General features: G+C 39.4%; 1 protein-coding gene across 1 annotated transcript; it reads left to right on the top strand.

Annotated features, from left to right (window-relative positions):
* The first annotated feature begins 351 nt into the window (after nt 1-351).
* cnih2 (cornichon family AMPA receptor auxiliary protein 2) lies at nt 352-9,987 on the top strand. The gene is made up of 8 exons (XM_081353516.1): nt 352-500; nt 825-979; nt 1,677-2,352; nt 4,306-4,374; nt 4,579-4,626; nt 5,355-5,467; nt 5,546-5,689; nt 8,084-9,987. The coding sequence occupies exons 3-8, from the start codon at nt 2,272-2,274 to the stop codon at nt 8,109-8,111; spliced, it is 483 nt and encodes a 160-aa protein (XP_081209642.1). The 5' UTR covers nt 352-500; nt 825-979; nt 1,677-2,271; the 3' UTR covers nt 8,112-9,987.
* The last annotated feature ends 6,119 nt before the right edge of the window (nt 9,988-16,106 follow it).

The raw sequence follows: 16,106 nt of genomic DNA, 5'->3' as shown, positions 1-16,106 counted from the left end.
TAATAGGCCTAATCTATTTATTCCCATAACTGTATGTGATGTAGAAATAACAAAAAAACACACCATAACTATAAAACAATTTTAAAAACCATAATAGTTGTCGTGAACGACTGGAAATAGAAAAAAATCATGGAATTTGTGCAAACCCTGTGAAAAGGGAAAAAAGATTGTGAGTGAAATAAAATAACTCTTCTACTCTTGATCTCTGAAAATATGACTGCATATTTGACTAAAAAGAATCAAACCTTACTTCATCTCTCTTGCAGTGACAGAGATGCACTTTCATGAAGAAAGTACTGGTAACATTGTGTGAGAGAGAGACGGTAAGAGAATGAAAGGGGGAGGGAGAGAGAGAGTGAGAGACAAACAAGGGAAGCCAAAAAAGCTCCGGAGCTCCCTCTGCCCCCTCATATCTCTCCAGGGAATGAGAGAGTAGGGCAGAAAATACAAGGACGGAGGAAGAGAAGACTGTTGAATGTAGTTGAACGGCGCATTCAGAGGTAATAACATCACATTTTTATTATAATCAAATAGATGGGGGCGAGAGAGAAGGGCTGTTCCATTGCTTCTGCTTTTGAGATTAAATACCAGCGGGGAATGCTTGAATTCATAAAAAAACGGAGAGAGGCAGAGAAGGAATGAGAGCGAGAGAAAGCGAAAGGGAAATGGGGAAGGCAGATGGAGGGGGGGGGGAGAAAACGCTTAATTAAGTGTCAGACTTCAGAAAGCTGTGCGGGATCAAAAGCATAAGATAAAACAGAAAAATACGGCCAGCACATTCATACATGTTTCGCTTCTTTCTGCTGTTTCATACCTGGTCGCAGCAGCCAATGAAAGACTGTGATGGGACCGACACTGACATACAGAGCAAAGCAGACCAGAGATTTCTGACATGGTGTCGACCCAGATTGATGGGAGGAAAATGAGGGGAGAGAGGACAGATGTAGACAGACTTGCGCCGCTGCTTCAGAAAACACAGGTAAATGCTCATGTTCTTACATCCTGGCATGCAACTTAGTTAACCATTCTTCACCGTCATGTTGAATGCTTTGTTTATTCATGTTTACACTGTTTAGAAGGACTGAACACCATTATGGCTTTGTTATGGATTCATGCACAAAAATTGGCAATGAATCAAAGGATTCATTGCATCAGCCAAATCCAGTAGTAAATATTTGAAAGAAATGCAGTGGTATCTTAGAAATACAAATGTCTACAAAGATTACTTAGGATAATAAGTTCAATATATAACTGTAAAAACATGTTTTTGTTGCAAATCCACATTAAGCGAGCTACTCAAATTATCTAACAAAGATTTATTTGTAAAAAATAATGTTTTATGTTACACTTACAGCCTCAATGACTCATTTTAAAGTCATATGTTGCACTAATTGTGTCTATAAAAGTATGTCATTTTTGGCTTTGCTTTTGTCATTAATTTGTTCATATATTCCTATTAAATCCACAATAAATCCACCTTTCATTCTAAGAGAGGATATGAATCATTGTAAAACCTGTCGATTAGCTCATTTGTGTGCTGTTATTTGACTGAAATGACAACACGATAGCAGTTAAAATACGTCTAATTGTAATTACTGCTCAGCAATTCATCAAGCTGGGGTGAACACATTCATCCATTCTTTACTTTGTAACTCGAATCAATGTCTCTTTTTCAGATCGTATACCGAGGACATTCATCTTCTGATATGCCCGCAAGTTATTTTTTAAGGTGTTCTGCTGTAAATATGGTGTGTGGACCCCGTGTACAGCACTAATCTTAGAGACGGGGGAGGGGAGTGATTCTCCACATACATACAAACACCCCTCTGCCAATCAGAGAAAAAGACCGAGAGGGAGAAGGAGAGCAAGTGGAGGAGCAGAGGATACAGCAGAGAGAGTGAAAAGAGGAAACAGCTCTAGCAGTTATCTTAGGTGAACAGAGAGGAAGAATTACACACAAACACACACGGTCCAGCCACAAGTTACAAGGCGCTTCAGCCAGCGGAGGCGGATAACCAGCCAGACACCTCATATCTGCAGCTCCAGACCAAGAAGATTCCTCTCTAATTCTCATCCTAAGCTGGACCGCAAGCTTTAAGACGAGGGATAGAGACAGACAGAAGAAGAGGAAAGTGCTTTGCAACTTCTTTGACGAGGGCGAGAGTAAGGGCACCGCGGTGAAGAGAGAGTCAAGAGTGAGAGAGAGAGCAGGGGAAGATTCCCCCTCGCCCTCTCTCGACCCGGATCACCGTCAGGCTGGCTGGAACAGACATGGCCTTCACCTTTGCGGCCTTTTGCTACATGTTAACACTCGTGTTATGCGCTGCCCTCATCTTCTTCGTCATCTGGCAGGTACGTTTCGAGCCGTCTGTAGTTTTACATCTTACTATGTAAATGTGTACGAATTCCTTTTACCTGTTACACTGTGACACTTCCATTCCAATTGGCATCGGAATCCATGTCAGCATGTCTCCGACTGCGTGAGTGTGAATATGTGTGTCTCCGTGCCAGTTTTTTGAGAGCAGAGACAGGTGTGTGTCTGTCCAAGCTGTCTCCCCTGCCCTTAACAAGAGGCCTTATCCATGAGGTGAATACAAATCGCGGCAGTTATTATTAGAGCAGACATTATGAGTCATGGATGATTAATGATTTACAGAACAAGTAGACGGATACAAAAGAAAAAAAACGGAGGAAGGTGGGAGTCTACCTGTGCGGATATGGACTCAAACGTAGACACATACAGTCAAGAATGTAAACGTAAATCTCACAAAACTTTAAGAATGGTTATTTTTCACCTGAAAAATTTAAAGAAATAAACAAGAAATTATATTTTGCCTAAAGAAATTGCAATGTACTTTTAGGACTATTAAGACATTTTATTTGAGTTATCCCCCTAATTCTCCATACTGTTGTAAAAATAGTCAAATAAATATAAAAGTAAAAGTAAAAATAAAATTTAATTCTCATAACTGCAATGCAAAAAAAAATATAAATAAATATCTGCATACGCACACACACACACACACACACGATAGATGTGCAAATACCCTACAGGGTAATTACAAAATAATTATATATTAGTAATATTATTATAAAATAATAGCAACATCTGGATGCTTTTCGGCAATGAATATTTTAGGGGAAAATGTCATGATATGTTACAATAATATTGATATATTATATAGAAAATTCTAAAATAATGTATATTTCAAAAAGACATTCTCCAAAGTGCTTATCCCCTGCAGGGTTGTGGGTTCAAAAATAATATGTTAATATTGTAAACATTTTAATTTTCAAAATAGGTGACCATTTTAACCAAAATGTAAATACTTATTCTTTTGATATTGGGGTGTAATGTGACTTAGACATGTTTTGGTGAGATTTACCGCTGCCACATAAAAACACACAGAACAAGAAGAGGTCAACAGCCAATTTGAACTCCGGCTGTTCTGTTCCAGCCCACTGTCTGTAGAATCACAAATGAAATTTGCACAGTCGCCACCAGAGACCTCAACATCATTTGTATTCTTCATATTAGATACAGCATTCTCACAAAAGGCAACAGCAGACAAACACAATGGCCCTGAACTGTTAAAATCTGTCTGAAACACTAAAACACCAGAGATCTGCTGGAGCAGAGGTTTCAACACCTAAAACACAAGCCCTGAATGCCAAACGAGAAGTCAAGGATATTTTCAGATTGGCATTAAACTGCAGACCTTACGTGTAATACGTTCAAAGGGCCATTAAGAAGCAGACTTGAAATGACTGAGAATTGACTAATGACAGGAGTGGGAGAGATTCTAAACATGAGTCATTTGGTGTGAGTGTGTGTGTGTAAATGTATGTGAGAGAAGGAGACAGAGAGTGGGGGAGGCTGAGAGTCTGTGTATGAGTGCATGACGGCGAGAAACCATGTTATTGAGAATGCTTATCAAACTGTAATTTCGTTCTGACACCCCATTCTCCTTTCCTCTCCTTCTCCCCCCATCTTTGTATGGCTCTCAGCCAATAAGAATGGAACTCACTTCTATAGTAACCATGACGCCCGCTTAGGGGCTCATTCGGTCACCATGGCAACTGCATCTGTTTACGGAGAACGAAGTGAGGGGATGGCAGGAGAAATGGATCTATAAGGGGGAAAAGAAGGAGGGGAGAGCATAGCTCGAAGCTGTAGGAATGGCTTGAGAAATGTGGAAAGTTAAAGATAAAAAGGGACTCCTACATCCTCTCTAACTTCCAAAATGTCCAGTGGTTTTGTGGAAAATGCTCATGTAACACAAATTCTGTTTGTCTCTCCTCAAGATTATTGCGTTTGATGAGCTGCGCACAGACTTCAAAAACCCCATCGATCAGAGCAACCCCACAAGAGCGGTAAGGCTTTTCTTAGATCACGATTCCTTTCACACAGCATCAACCACTCAGCATCCCAACTGTGAACTGTGGGTTTCAGAGAAACTCTCTGGCATACATGCATATATGTGAACACACACAGCAACATGCATCCCTGCTGCACAGTTACAAAACAGTTGGAGCGTGCTGCTAGAAATATTAATGCGTTCTTCTGTGTTTCCTCAGAGGGAAAGAATATTGAACATCGAGAGAATCTGCAACCTCCTCCGAAGGGTGAGTGAAACTGTGGCAGAAGTGTAAACATTGAGATTTTGAGATTTTATAAAGAATACATTTACCGTGTTATTTACCGTAAATTATAAGTGCTGTTAAAGATTAACTATAAGTGAGCAGATAACAGCATGAACAATTAAATATCCAATACTGGTCGATAATGATAAATGATAAAAATCTAATAATAAATGTTTCTATTCAATATCAGCGTATTAGAATGATTTCTGAAGGATCATGTGACACTGAAGACTGGAGGAATGATGCTGAAAATTCAGCTTTGTCATCACAGGAATAAATTACATTTTAAAATATATTAAAAATAGAACATTTTGAAATATTTAAATTCACAGTATTGCTTTTTAATGTATTTTTGGTCAAACAAATGCAGTCTTGGTGAGCATAAGAGACTTCTTTCAAAAAACATTAAAAAATCAGTATTGTAGTATACTTTTCAACAGTATTGTATCATGCATCCATACTTTAATATTTAAGAAATGCCATGAAAATGCAGTTTTAAATCCCTTCTCATAGACCCCCACCTAGAGTATCTTCAGAGCCTTGAGTATATTCTACCTCTTTTCTTTTTTCTTCTCCAATGGTACTTGGAGGCACACTCATTTGTTACTTTGTCACTTTTTTTTGCATGCACATAAAGAATCAGAACTGAATGTGTGCACAATGAGACAGTTATGATATACATTTATATGAAACTACCCTTTGTCTTCCAGCTGGTGGTACCAGAGTATTCCATCCACGGGCTGTTCTGTCTGATGTTCATGTGTGCAGGGGAATGGGTAACTCTGGGCCTTAACATCCCCTTGCTTCTCTATCACCTCTGGAGGTACAAACTGTTCCTCACTTAACTGAAATTCCAAAATGGTTCCCCTGTAGTAATTCCCTCTCTCATTTTCTCCCTCAGGTTTTTCCACCGTCCTGCAGATGGGTCTGAGGTTATGTATGATCCAGTGAGTGTGATGAATGCAGACATTCTGAATTATTGCCAAAAAGAGTCCTGGTGCAAACTAGGCTTCTACCTTCTCTCCTTTTTCTACTATCTGTACAGGTAAACCCTCCTCATTTATTCACCTTTTACCCATTTAAATATGATTTTATGTTTGGATTTTATTTACGGCATTGCTATTATTAGGGCTCATACATAGGGTTATGTATCTCAATTTGTACTTCACATGACATAATTTGAAAGAATCATGTGAGTTTTTGTGGAAAGGTATGTTTTCTAAGAGTCCAAGTTTTTCTTATAATATTCGCTTGATAAGAAAACCAAGCAGTGTCTACAGAACAGAACATCATATAATTGGGGTATTTTGGATTGTATCACTATGGAACCACCCAGAACACCCTAGTAATAACCACCTAGAATACCCTACCAAATAACAATCACTCAAAAACACCTTAGAAATTGCATAATAACACCCTAGTGATCCCTAGTGACCCAAAGAAAAAGAAGAGCGTTTATACAACAACGGTGTGCTAAAAACTGAAAAGTTTTTTCTTTGTACAGATGACAACGTCATCAAAACGATCCCCGTTCACACGGACCTGTGAAAACGACTAATAACATACACAAATTACATGATATATCATTTGTATATCCGATTTTCATTCTAAGGATGTTAATCTCGATAATACTGTATTATTACTTTGTCTTCTGGGTAAATTTCATCTTCACAAAGCCAGAACCATTCACTGTAATCCCAATTTTAAAATCATCTCCTCTGATATAAAGTCCCTTTTTAATTCCTTTAAGAAAATGTCAAAACCTTTGAACATGAAGGCTTCGAAAACACATATCATCCTTGAGTGTGTTGTAAGGACATTTGTCAGGCCAACAAAACGCTGTTATCGTGTAAATGAACCGCCAAAACACATATAAAGTCTTCAGTTTTTAGTTGAAAATGGTGTTGTGTAAACAGCCCGATACACAGGCTAAATGAAGACACAGACACCCAAACAACATAGAACATAACCATTACATATAGAATCATGGCTATTATCTGGTTAATATAAATAAAATAATGTACATACCTTTACTTCTACTGTTGAAAAGTTTGGGGTCAGTAAGATGTTTCACCAAGCATGCATTAAATTAAAGTCTTATAAATATCTTGGTGTCCATTAAACTGGAAGAAGAACAGTGAGGTTGTGTTCAAGAAGGCAAAATCAAGATTGATTATTCTTTTTAAGATAGCTAAGTATTAGTGGGAAGTATTAGCTTCTTTATGACTTCTATCAGGGAATCCTGGCCAGTGTCTTGTTTTATGCAGTGCATTGTTGGGGAGGTAGTATAACTGTGGATGACAAAAATAGGATTATTAAAATGATTAGGAAGGCTGGTTCGGTTATTGGTTTCACTCCAGATTCACTTGAGGTCATGGTGGAAAAGAGAACAAGGGCAAAATTAAGAATGATTTTGACTTATGAACACTGTAAAAAGTGAACAGTTGGATCAACTTAAAAAAATTACTTCAATTGGTAATACCTAAAGAAATTAAGTTTTCTCAACTTAAATTATCACGTTTTATCGTGAACAATGTGATAATTTAAGTTGAGAAAACTTAATTTCTTTAGGTGTTACCAATTGAAGTAATTTTTTTAAGTTGATCCAACTGTTCACTTTTTACAGTGAAGGTCATCCACTATAGTATTTTTAGTGTACTTAAAAGTTCATTATTGAGAGATTAGTGATGCCTCAGTGTTCTACTGTGAGATTTAGTAGTTCTTTTATCCCTGTTTTTTTAATGAAGCTGTGTAATTATTGTATAGATTGACAGCGCTGTAACGTTTAATTGTTTGTGTTGGTTGTGATGTGTATAACGGTGGCAAATGAGTTTTAATAAAGATTTCTAATCGAATTTAATCGGCAATATTAAGACAATTAATGTTACAAAACATTTCTACTTCAAATAAATACATTCAGAATTTTCTTCATCAAAGAATCATAAAAAATGTATCAGTTTCCACAGCTGTTTTCAACATTGATAATAATAAGAAATGTTTCTTCAGCACCAAATCAGCATATTAGAATGATTTCTGAAGGATCGTGTGACACTGAAGACTCGAGTAATGATGCTGAAAATTCTGCTTTGTCATCATTAGAATAAACTAAATTAAAACACATTCAAATAGACACATTAATAATATTTCATAATATTATTGTTTTTAATGTATTTTGATCAAATAAATGCAGACTTGGTGATCTTAAGAAAATCTTACTAACCTTTTGAACAGGAATGTAAATTCATATCTGATTAAATAATTTGAGGAATAAACCATTTTTAAATCATTCTCTACATACTGTATTCTTTGTAAGGGATATACATATTTGAGATATGACCAGCAAGTGTTTGCCACAGAATGTCTTGCTTAATTCAAAGTGCTTAATTAAAGTTTTTTTTTATTAAATATCTCTTAATTTCTCTCTGTGTCTCTTTTGTAGTATGGTGTATGCTTTGGTCAGCTTCTAAGTGATCAAATGAAGGAAAGAGGACTATGAAAGGAAGGAGAGAAACGACAAAGCAAAGGCCGACTGTGTCGTGCTCACCTCTCCCTCATCCACAGACCTTGTTCAGCTCCTCCTCAGATCTCCTGGGTGGGGATGGACGATGGACAGATGTAGAAAAAGCTCAAGACAAGGAGGCATTTAAAGCCGTCAATGTAAAGCTGCCTGAATCACTGCAATTAAAAAGAAGAAAAAAAAAACGAGTGCAATAGAGAGAGAGATATGTGGTGAACAAAAGACTCAGGCAGTGTAGATGTTTTGTAACACCATTTCATTTCTCAAGGGCTGCTGAAAATTTCCGCTGCTCATAGCAACAACTGATCGGTTCTTAATGTCTACAAAGAGACACACAATGTGCTACCAAGACCATTCCAGAATGTGTTACCTTGATTTTTAAATCAATAGACCGTGGACTTTATGTTGCGACGTCTTTTTCTTCAGATAACAACCGCATTTTTTTGTGGAAAAACTTGTTATGTCAAAGTATTTCATAACTGCTAAGTATTTGCTATTTCAGTATTTGTGGTAGATACCTATAAATGTACCCTGTATGTAGAGGTACAATATAATAAATTATGAATATATGGCTCAGTTGTTGCAGGGTAGTTCTATCAGTGTCCTTAAACCACACAAGAAGTATTTTTTACGCGAAATCAGATGGTGAAGTTTACACAAACATTTCAAAGCAAATCAACCAATGAGATAAATATTACAAGCCGGAGAAACTGTTTGAGCAACATCACATCTGAGGACTGACACCCGATGTTTTGGGTTCATTCATCGTGGGCTGCGGTGAGGACGAGCGGTCGAGCAGAACGGCAGACTCTTAATTGAGACGGGCATGCGGGACGGGCCGTACCGGAGGGAAGAGAGATCTGACCCCAACCTCTGCCGGAGTTCAAATACTCGATAGACTGTGACAAATCATAAAAGCACTTTTGGATTGCCAACAGATGAACTGTAGCAAACAACAGAGGAAGACTCATTTGCGTCGAGTGGGCTGATGTGCATGAGACAGACGAACACAGCAGGCCGTGATGTAGATGATGGAGACACTGGTGTCGGTAACGTCCGCTCATGATGCTTTTGACAACAGACTGATAGTGTTGTCATGACCACGATGATGATGAATACAAACTTTTCAGGCAATCTTCTGTGTTGTTAGACTATACACAACATTTAACGCCACTTTGTTCTGTGTATTATAGGGCCTCTCGATTCGCCTCACCTGGAGTTCCAGTGTTGTGCTGTGTCCATCAGTCTGCTAAACAAGTAGAATAATGATTATTTAACTAAGCTGTGTGTAGTTCTGGCTTTGTAGATGAATAGACTGGCCGAGCGTATCACTCCTGAGCCAATGCACTAGATAGAATGGCTTCATTATTACACGTACACACTCACACACTTCAAATTTCAGTACGATAAGCGCGTAATTTAATGACGACACAGTCTGAGTGCTTTTTAGCAACACTGCCTATCTGGTTCAAACTCCTGGGTCCTCTTTCCATCTTGGCTTTGACTTGATGTACCATGTACCCTCAAAAATGTGAAAATATACCCTAGACAATCGCTATTAGCACAGGAATGTGGGCCGAGAGACAACTGACTAGGGTCTTCATTATAGACGTCATCACTGAATGTTTTTTTGTGATTAATATAGTTCACATGCAGTATCTACATTTAAGAATACCTGCATGATAATGTCTTTTATACATGATTCATTAATGTACGCTACAGCACCTTTGGTAACTTTACGGTCTGTATTCAGTTGAATACAACCGAATATCTTATATACTACAAAAGCAATTCCAGATGTTCTAATAAAACAATGTCTCCGACAGAAAAAAAAAAGTGTTGTTGATTTGCATCTTGGGGTGGGAGGTAAATATACGCTACCGGTCAAAAGTTTAGGGTCAGGAATTTTTTTTTTTATTCAGCTAGGATGCATTAAACTTTCTATTCATCAACACTGATAATAATAAGAGATCTTTCATGAGCATCAAATCACCATATTAATGATTTCTGAAGGATCATGTGACACTGAAGACTGGACTAATGATGCTGATTTTTTTTATTATTATTATTTGCTATCATAGGAATAAATTATATTCTAAAATAGATATTTTAAATTGTAATAATATTTCACAATATTGCAGCCTTGGTGAGCATTAGAGACTTTCAAAAACATAAAAACCTTTGAACAGTAGTGTATATCTGATCAATATTTTCACTGGAACTGAATGAGCCCTAAAGTTGGTTTACAAATCACAGAAAAATAACTTTAGCATTACGTTAAGCCACAACGATATTTAATCAAATGCAGTATGCAATATATTTTATATCCAGTAAAATCAAATTTCACATTATTAATGTTTTTACTGTTTTTTGAGTAAATAAATGTAGTCTTGGTGAGCATAATAGACATCTTTCAAAAACATAAAAATCTTACCAACACCAAACTTTTGAATAGTAGTGTAACTTGGTCGATTGTCTGTAAATTCACACGTTGAAATCTTTTAAAATGGGGAGGGAAATGAGAAATGAGATGGTCTGCAAAAGGAGGAAATTGAATTCAACAAAAAGAAGAAAGAAAGAAAGAAAGAAAGAAAGAATAAAAACAATAAATTGTTGATAAGTAAAGAACTGTGATAAGAGAAAAAAGATCAAGGTAAACGATGAAGGCCAAGAGATAACGTTTTTTTGCAAGTCTCAAGCAAATGGAAATGTGAAAGAGTGATAATGAAAGGGAGAGAAGCAGAGAAAGTGCGAGTGCATTGGAGTCAATAAGAGGCTAACACAGTTTGGTTGCCATGGAGACACAAAAGGAATGAAATGCATTTTATGTTAGGTTCTCTCTCTCTCTCTCTCTCTCTCTCTCTCTCTCTCTCTCTCTCTCTCTCTCTCTCTCTCTCTCTCTTTCTCTCTCTCTCTCTCTCTCTCTCTCTCTCTCTCTGTACTGTATCTCTCTTCTCTCTCTCTCTCTCTCTCTCTCTCTCTCTCTCTCTCTCTCTCTCTCTCTCTCTCTCTCTCTCTCTCTCTCTCTCTCTCGCATGCTGAAAATCAAAACCAAAAGGTCTGTCCAAAATAGGTTTTCTGTGCATGGCCACACAGCTGAAACATTTGCCAAAGCTTTGAAAAGCTATTTGATATGAAAATGGAGCAGGGAAATGGAACAGAGTATAGATAAATAAATAACATAATAATGTCAGAAAAAAAAAAAAATTGCTGTTTTTTTTTAAACATGCAGTTTTATCACAGAGCACCAGAGTGCTGTTTATCTGCAGCGCATGCAGAATACACGCATGTAATCACATACACTCCATTGCCAAAGTCTGTCTCTCTTTCCGCTATTTCTCTCCATCTCTCTTCAACTCTTGAGAGATGTTGCTATGGAAACTGGTTACAATTGATAAGTTTGAAACATGAGTGAGCCACAGACACGCACTCACACACACACACACACACACACACACATACACACAGACAGACTGAGACAGCTACACTTGTATGGAAATGGTTCTCTTTTTGAAAAGCTGCTTTTTAGCACCAAGATTTTCCATCCAAAGGAAATGAAATGTAGTAGAATCAGCCATTTAACCCTTTCTTTATACAGCTTAAGATGCCTTTTGTCAATGATGAATCAACAGCAAACGATATAATTCGGTCTGATGTCTAGAAAACCTCTCGGTGCTGTTGAATGCATGAGAACATCTCCCTAAAATTGGAAGAGTCATTTCAACAATATGATGAAAAGACTGACAGAACATTAAGAAGGACAGAGGGAGACATGAATTATGCATCGGTGCAAATCTCAGTACAGTGAACCTTATCAGAATTAAGATGAAGTTTAAAGTTAGGGGAGAAGAACATTAAACTAGAACAGTGGAGTGAGAACTAAATTAGAATGATAAATGAGTTGAGAGAACAAAGATCGGCCTTTGGACATCAGACAAAATGTCACCTGAGATTTTATCAGCACAAATAAGACTGGGTGAACTGGTAAAAAACCTTCTATCTAATAAATGCAAAGGTTTAATTAATAGGATTAATAACATTAATGAGTGCATAAAAACATATGTGTTCACAGCCCTTATTTTTCTAAATGAATTATTATGTGAAAAGTGGGAGTGCGGAATGATATGAGAGACATGAAACGTTTATGTTATTAATGTAACCCCTCGTTCCCTGAAGGAGGGAATGGAGATGTTACGTCAGTGGCCGACATATTGGGATCTCGCCTGAGAGCCCAATCACCTTCAAGTGGTTACAGAACAAGCCAGTGGACATTGGCGAGTGAGATTTGCATCGCGAACCACTCATGCGCTGTGGGTATATAAGGAAGTGTGCGGGACTCACTTATTAAGTTTTCACTGAAGAGCTGAGCCAGTGCCAGGTCGCTCAGCAGTGGACACAGGGATTGTGGTGATAGGACGTAACGTCTCCATTCCCTCCTTTAGGGAACGGGGATTACATTAGTAACCTAGACATTCCCTATCAGTCAGTCATGTTCGACGTTACGTCAGTGACTGACGTATTGGGATCCCTAAGAAAAAAGCCACAATCCACCCTTTCCAGCTCCCCGCTGTCAATCACTGCTGTTCCTACTTACCAATACAGTGAGACAATTGGATAACACTGGGAAAGCGTACCTATTCCAATGGAAAGGGATGCCACGGAGGCCACTTCCTGCCCGTTGGGGATGGTAGCATGTGGAGTTACATATATAGACTGACCAAAGGGGCAGTGTTACATACGGAAGGTCTCTGTGGTAGATCCTGCCTAATAGGGTGGAGTCAATACAGGGGCGTCGCTAGACACCTTTTACTGGGGCACGTGCCCCAGTATAAATCTGCTGTGCCCCAGTAAATCTGAAGTTTGAGTTTAACAATTTATTGTATTCGTCAGTGTATTTAATATGAATTATATTGTAGGGTAATAGAAATTCTCTATTTGCAACGCAGTAATAAAACAATCAACGCTTGTAAAAGCGACGCAGTTTAACCGAAAACAGAAACTGAACCGCGCGACAGAAATCCATGTCCGCGAGCGTCTGTTTCCAAGCAACTGCAGTGCAGCGCGCACATATTTGAACACACTGAAGTCCGGTCAGGTGTTGGCACGCTATTATAGGCTATGAAAACATTACGAAACAAAAGTTTGTAGATAATACAAATAATCTTATTTTTATTCATTATTGGCTTCTGTAGATGGACATCAGACTTTTTTTTTTTTGTACGAAGCAGGGACAGGGAAGCAGAAAGGAGAGATGATTAGTTTGAGGTAAGACTTGATAAACAATTTACATCATCAGACATCAGATGCAAAAGCATCAAGCCTCAGAAAAACCCATATGAAAAACCTCTGCCAAGAAATGGAATTGCACTTTACTATAGGCAAAAAAAACTTTTATACAGAAAAAGAGTGCACTAGTCTCGCATTAGCCTACAATGAATGAGAGAAGTGCAACGTGCATTATGGCGGAATAAGTCCCGTATTTTGTTCCGATCAGACTGTAAAAGAAGACGGACGACGCCGTAGCCTACTCTCTCTTCCATTGAAGAAAAGTGACGCCTAAGTCTTTGAGTCTGCGCAGTAGTGAGCGTGAAGTGAGAAACTTAGTTTTGAGAAAGAAAGAAATCATTTTTACCCCCTTGAATTTCTGTTTATATGCATTCTGTTTACATGCATACACACACACACACACACACACACACACACACACACACACACACACAGAGACAGTGCTTTAGAAATAGAGTTGAGTTTCTGACTTGCCATTTTTGCATATTCAGTGTGTGTGTGTGTGTGTAGATCCGTATACATATATGAGCTACAATATATTGTTTCAGAGCAGCTTCACAATAGTAACAAATTAAAAAATCGCCTGAAAAGCAGCTTGGCCAACAAGCCAATAGTGTCAATATTCAGTTAATAGTCACTTCAGTGTTGATTCAGTTCAGTTCAATAACTGTATCAAACATCCTGTATAATATATAGTGTTTTTGGGCACATACATGTACATGTGACAAACTCCCATACACTTCCACTGCACACTGAACAAGCATCATCCTCATTCATTGGATCATTCATTGCAACATTTATCCTTTGTTTAAGAATCTATTATCTGCTTGATAAATAATTTATGCTATGCTGCCCACTAACATTCTTTTAAAGCTATTGTTATCAAATTTTTTGCCTTTCAAACACCTTAAAATACACATATGTAGGTCTGAGAAATCCAAATTTTCTCGGGGGAGCATGCCCCCGAACCCCCCTAGGTTAGCCAACTACCCAGCCTGGTGTTTTTTTTAAAACAAAACACCCCTGCCTGCAGCAATGTATAGCACAGAAAATACACTCAATGTTGTGTTCTGTACTACTGTCTTTGATTGTTTGTGATAACAATGAATCATTCTTTCGGATATCGGTATGCCACGGCCTCCTTAGTTACTTTTGCTATCTCAGACAAAAATGGGGGACCTGTGCCCCAGTAGAGCTTTATGTCTAGCAACGCCCCTGAGTCAATACCAAGCAGAGACGGCAGAGTGGGTTCTGCCAAGGGAAAGACACAGGCTCACCGAAAGGGAAGCCGCACTGTGAAAGAATACACATATGATCAAAGGCTCAAAGGAAGCTCTCTGTAAAGACCAAAGAGAGGTCCCAAGTGGTGATGAGGTGAAGTCAAGGAGGAACCTGATGACCAGGTCATGCTTTCCCACAGACTTACCTTCTACTGCACTGGGATGTCCGGCATATACTTTTAGGGTGGAGGGAGACAGCCTTCGCTCCAGCCCTTCTTGCAGGAAGGAAAGGACGACTCTAATCAGGCATTTACAGGGGTCTTCTCGGTGAGAAGGACACCAACCAATGAAGGCTGTGGCTGTGGGATGTGTCAGGAGAGGCAAACAGGTCTACCTATGCAGCTCCAAAGCGCCTCCAAATCAGATGTACCTCTCCTGGGAATGTAAGGTGTCATGAGGGTGCATCGGCTGCACAATTCAGCTCGCCCGGAATGTGGCTGGCACGAAGCAACCTTAGTCACTTCTGACTCCAGAGGAGGAGATGGTAGGCGAGTTGCAGCATGTGACGGGAGCATAGACCACCATGATGGTTGATGTACGCAGCGAGCGACATGTTGTCCGTCTGGACTGGCAAGGAATACTGCTAGCAACTCAAGGCAATTGATATGTCACAGCAGTCGAGATCCTGTCCAGGAGCCTGAGGCAGCATGCCAGTTGCACATGGCACCCTAGCCAGTGGGGGAGGTATCTGCTGAGACAACAACATGCCTGGACACTTGTTCTAGGGGAACTCCTGCCCGGAAGTTTGTGAAGGGCCCGATTCAAACCATGCAGATCCAAGATCGGACGTAACCCATCTCATTTCTTGGGTACAATGAAGTAGGGGCTGTAAAACCCTGACCTCATGATGGCTGGAGGGACTGGCTCTATTGCATCCTTCACCTTGCATCCTTCACCAGTAGTACTGCGATCTGTGCATGCAGGACAGGAACATCCTAGTTCGCCACTGAGGTGAACCGAATGAACCTGGGGAGACACAGGGCGAACTGAATTGCATAGCCGAGTCTGATCGTCCGAATGAGCCAGTATGACGGGCTGGAAAGCGCTAGCAAGGCTCCTAGACAGTGAGCAAGCGGGACCAGTGGGACCACAGGTGTACCCGCAGCGAGGTGGAGGACAGGGACCCAACCCGGAAGGCATAGCGTCCTGGAGTGGGGTCTGAGTGTACGATGCAACACTTACCTGGCTCCACAGTTCCCATGAGGGAATGGCAGGAGACATATGAGAAGGCGTCACGTCCTGGAAGCGCAGACTCCTGTCTACTGGCGATAGAAGAGGGGGCTGAGTGTGGCATAGTGTCACTCACTGTCAACCGTGCCCTCTTGGGACCCAGAGATTGTGGAATCTGCTCTTTTGTTGAAATTGTGCGGAGCAAAAAA

This window comes from Scardinius erythrophthalmus (genome assembly GCF_964197995.2).
Source record: "Scardinius erythrophthalmus genome assembly, chromosome: 23".
Lineage (NCBI taxonomy): Eukaryota > Metazoa > Chordata > Actinopteri > Cypriniformes > Leuciscidae > Scardinius > Scardinius erythrophthalmus.
The sequence above is the reverse complement of the archived record's forward strand: the minus strand, read 5'-3'. Positions and strand labels throughout refer to the sequence as shown.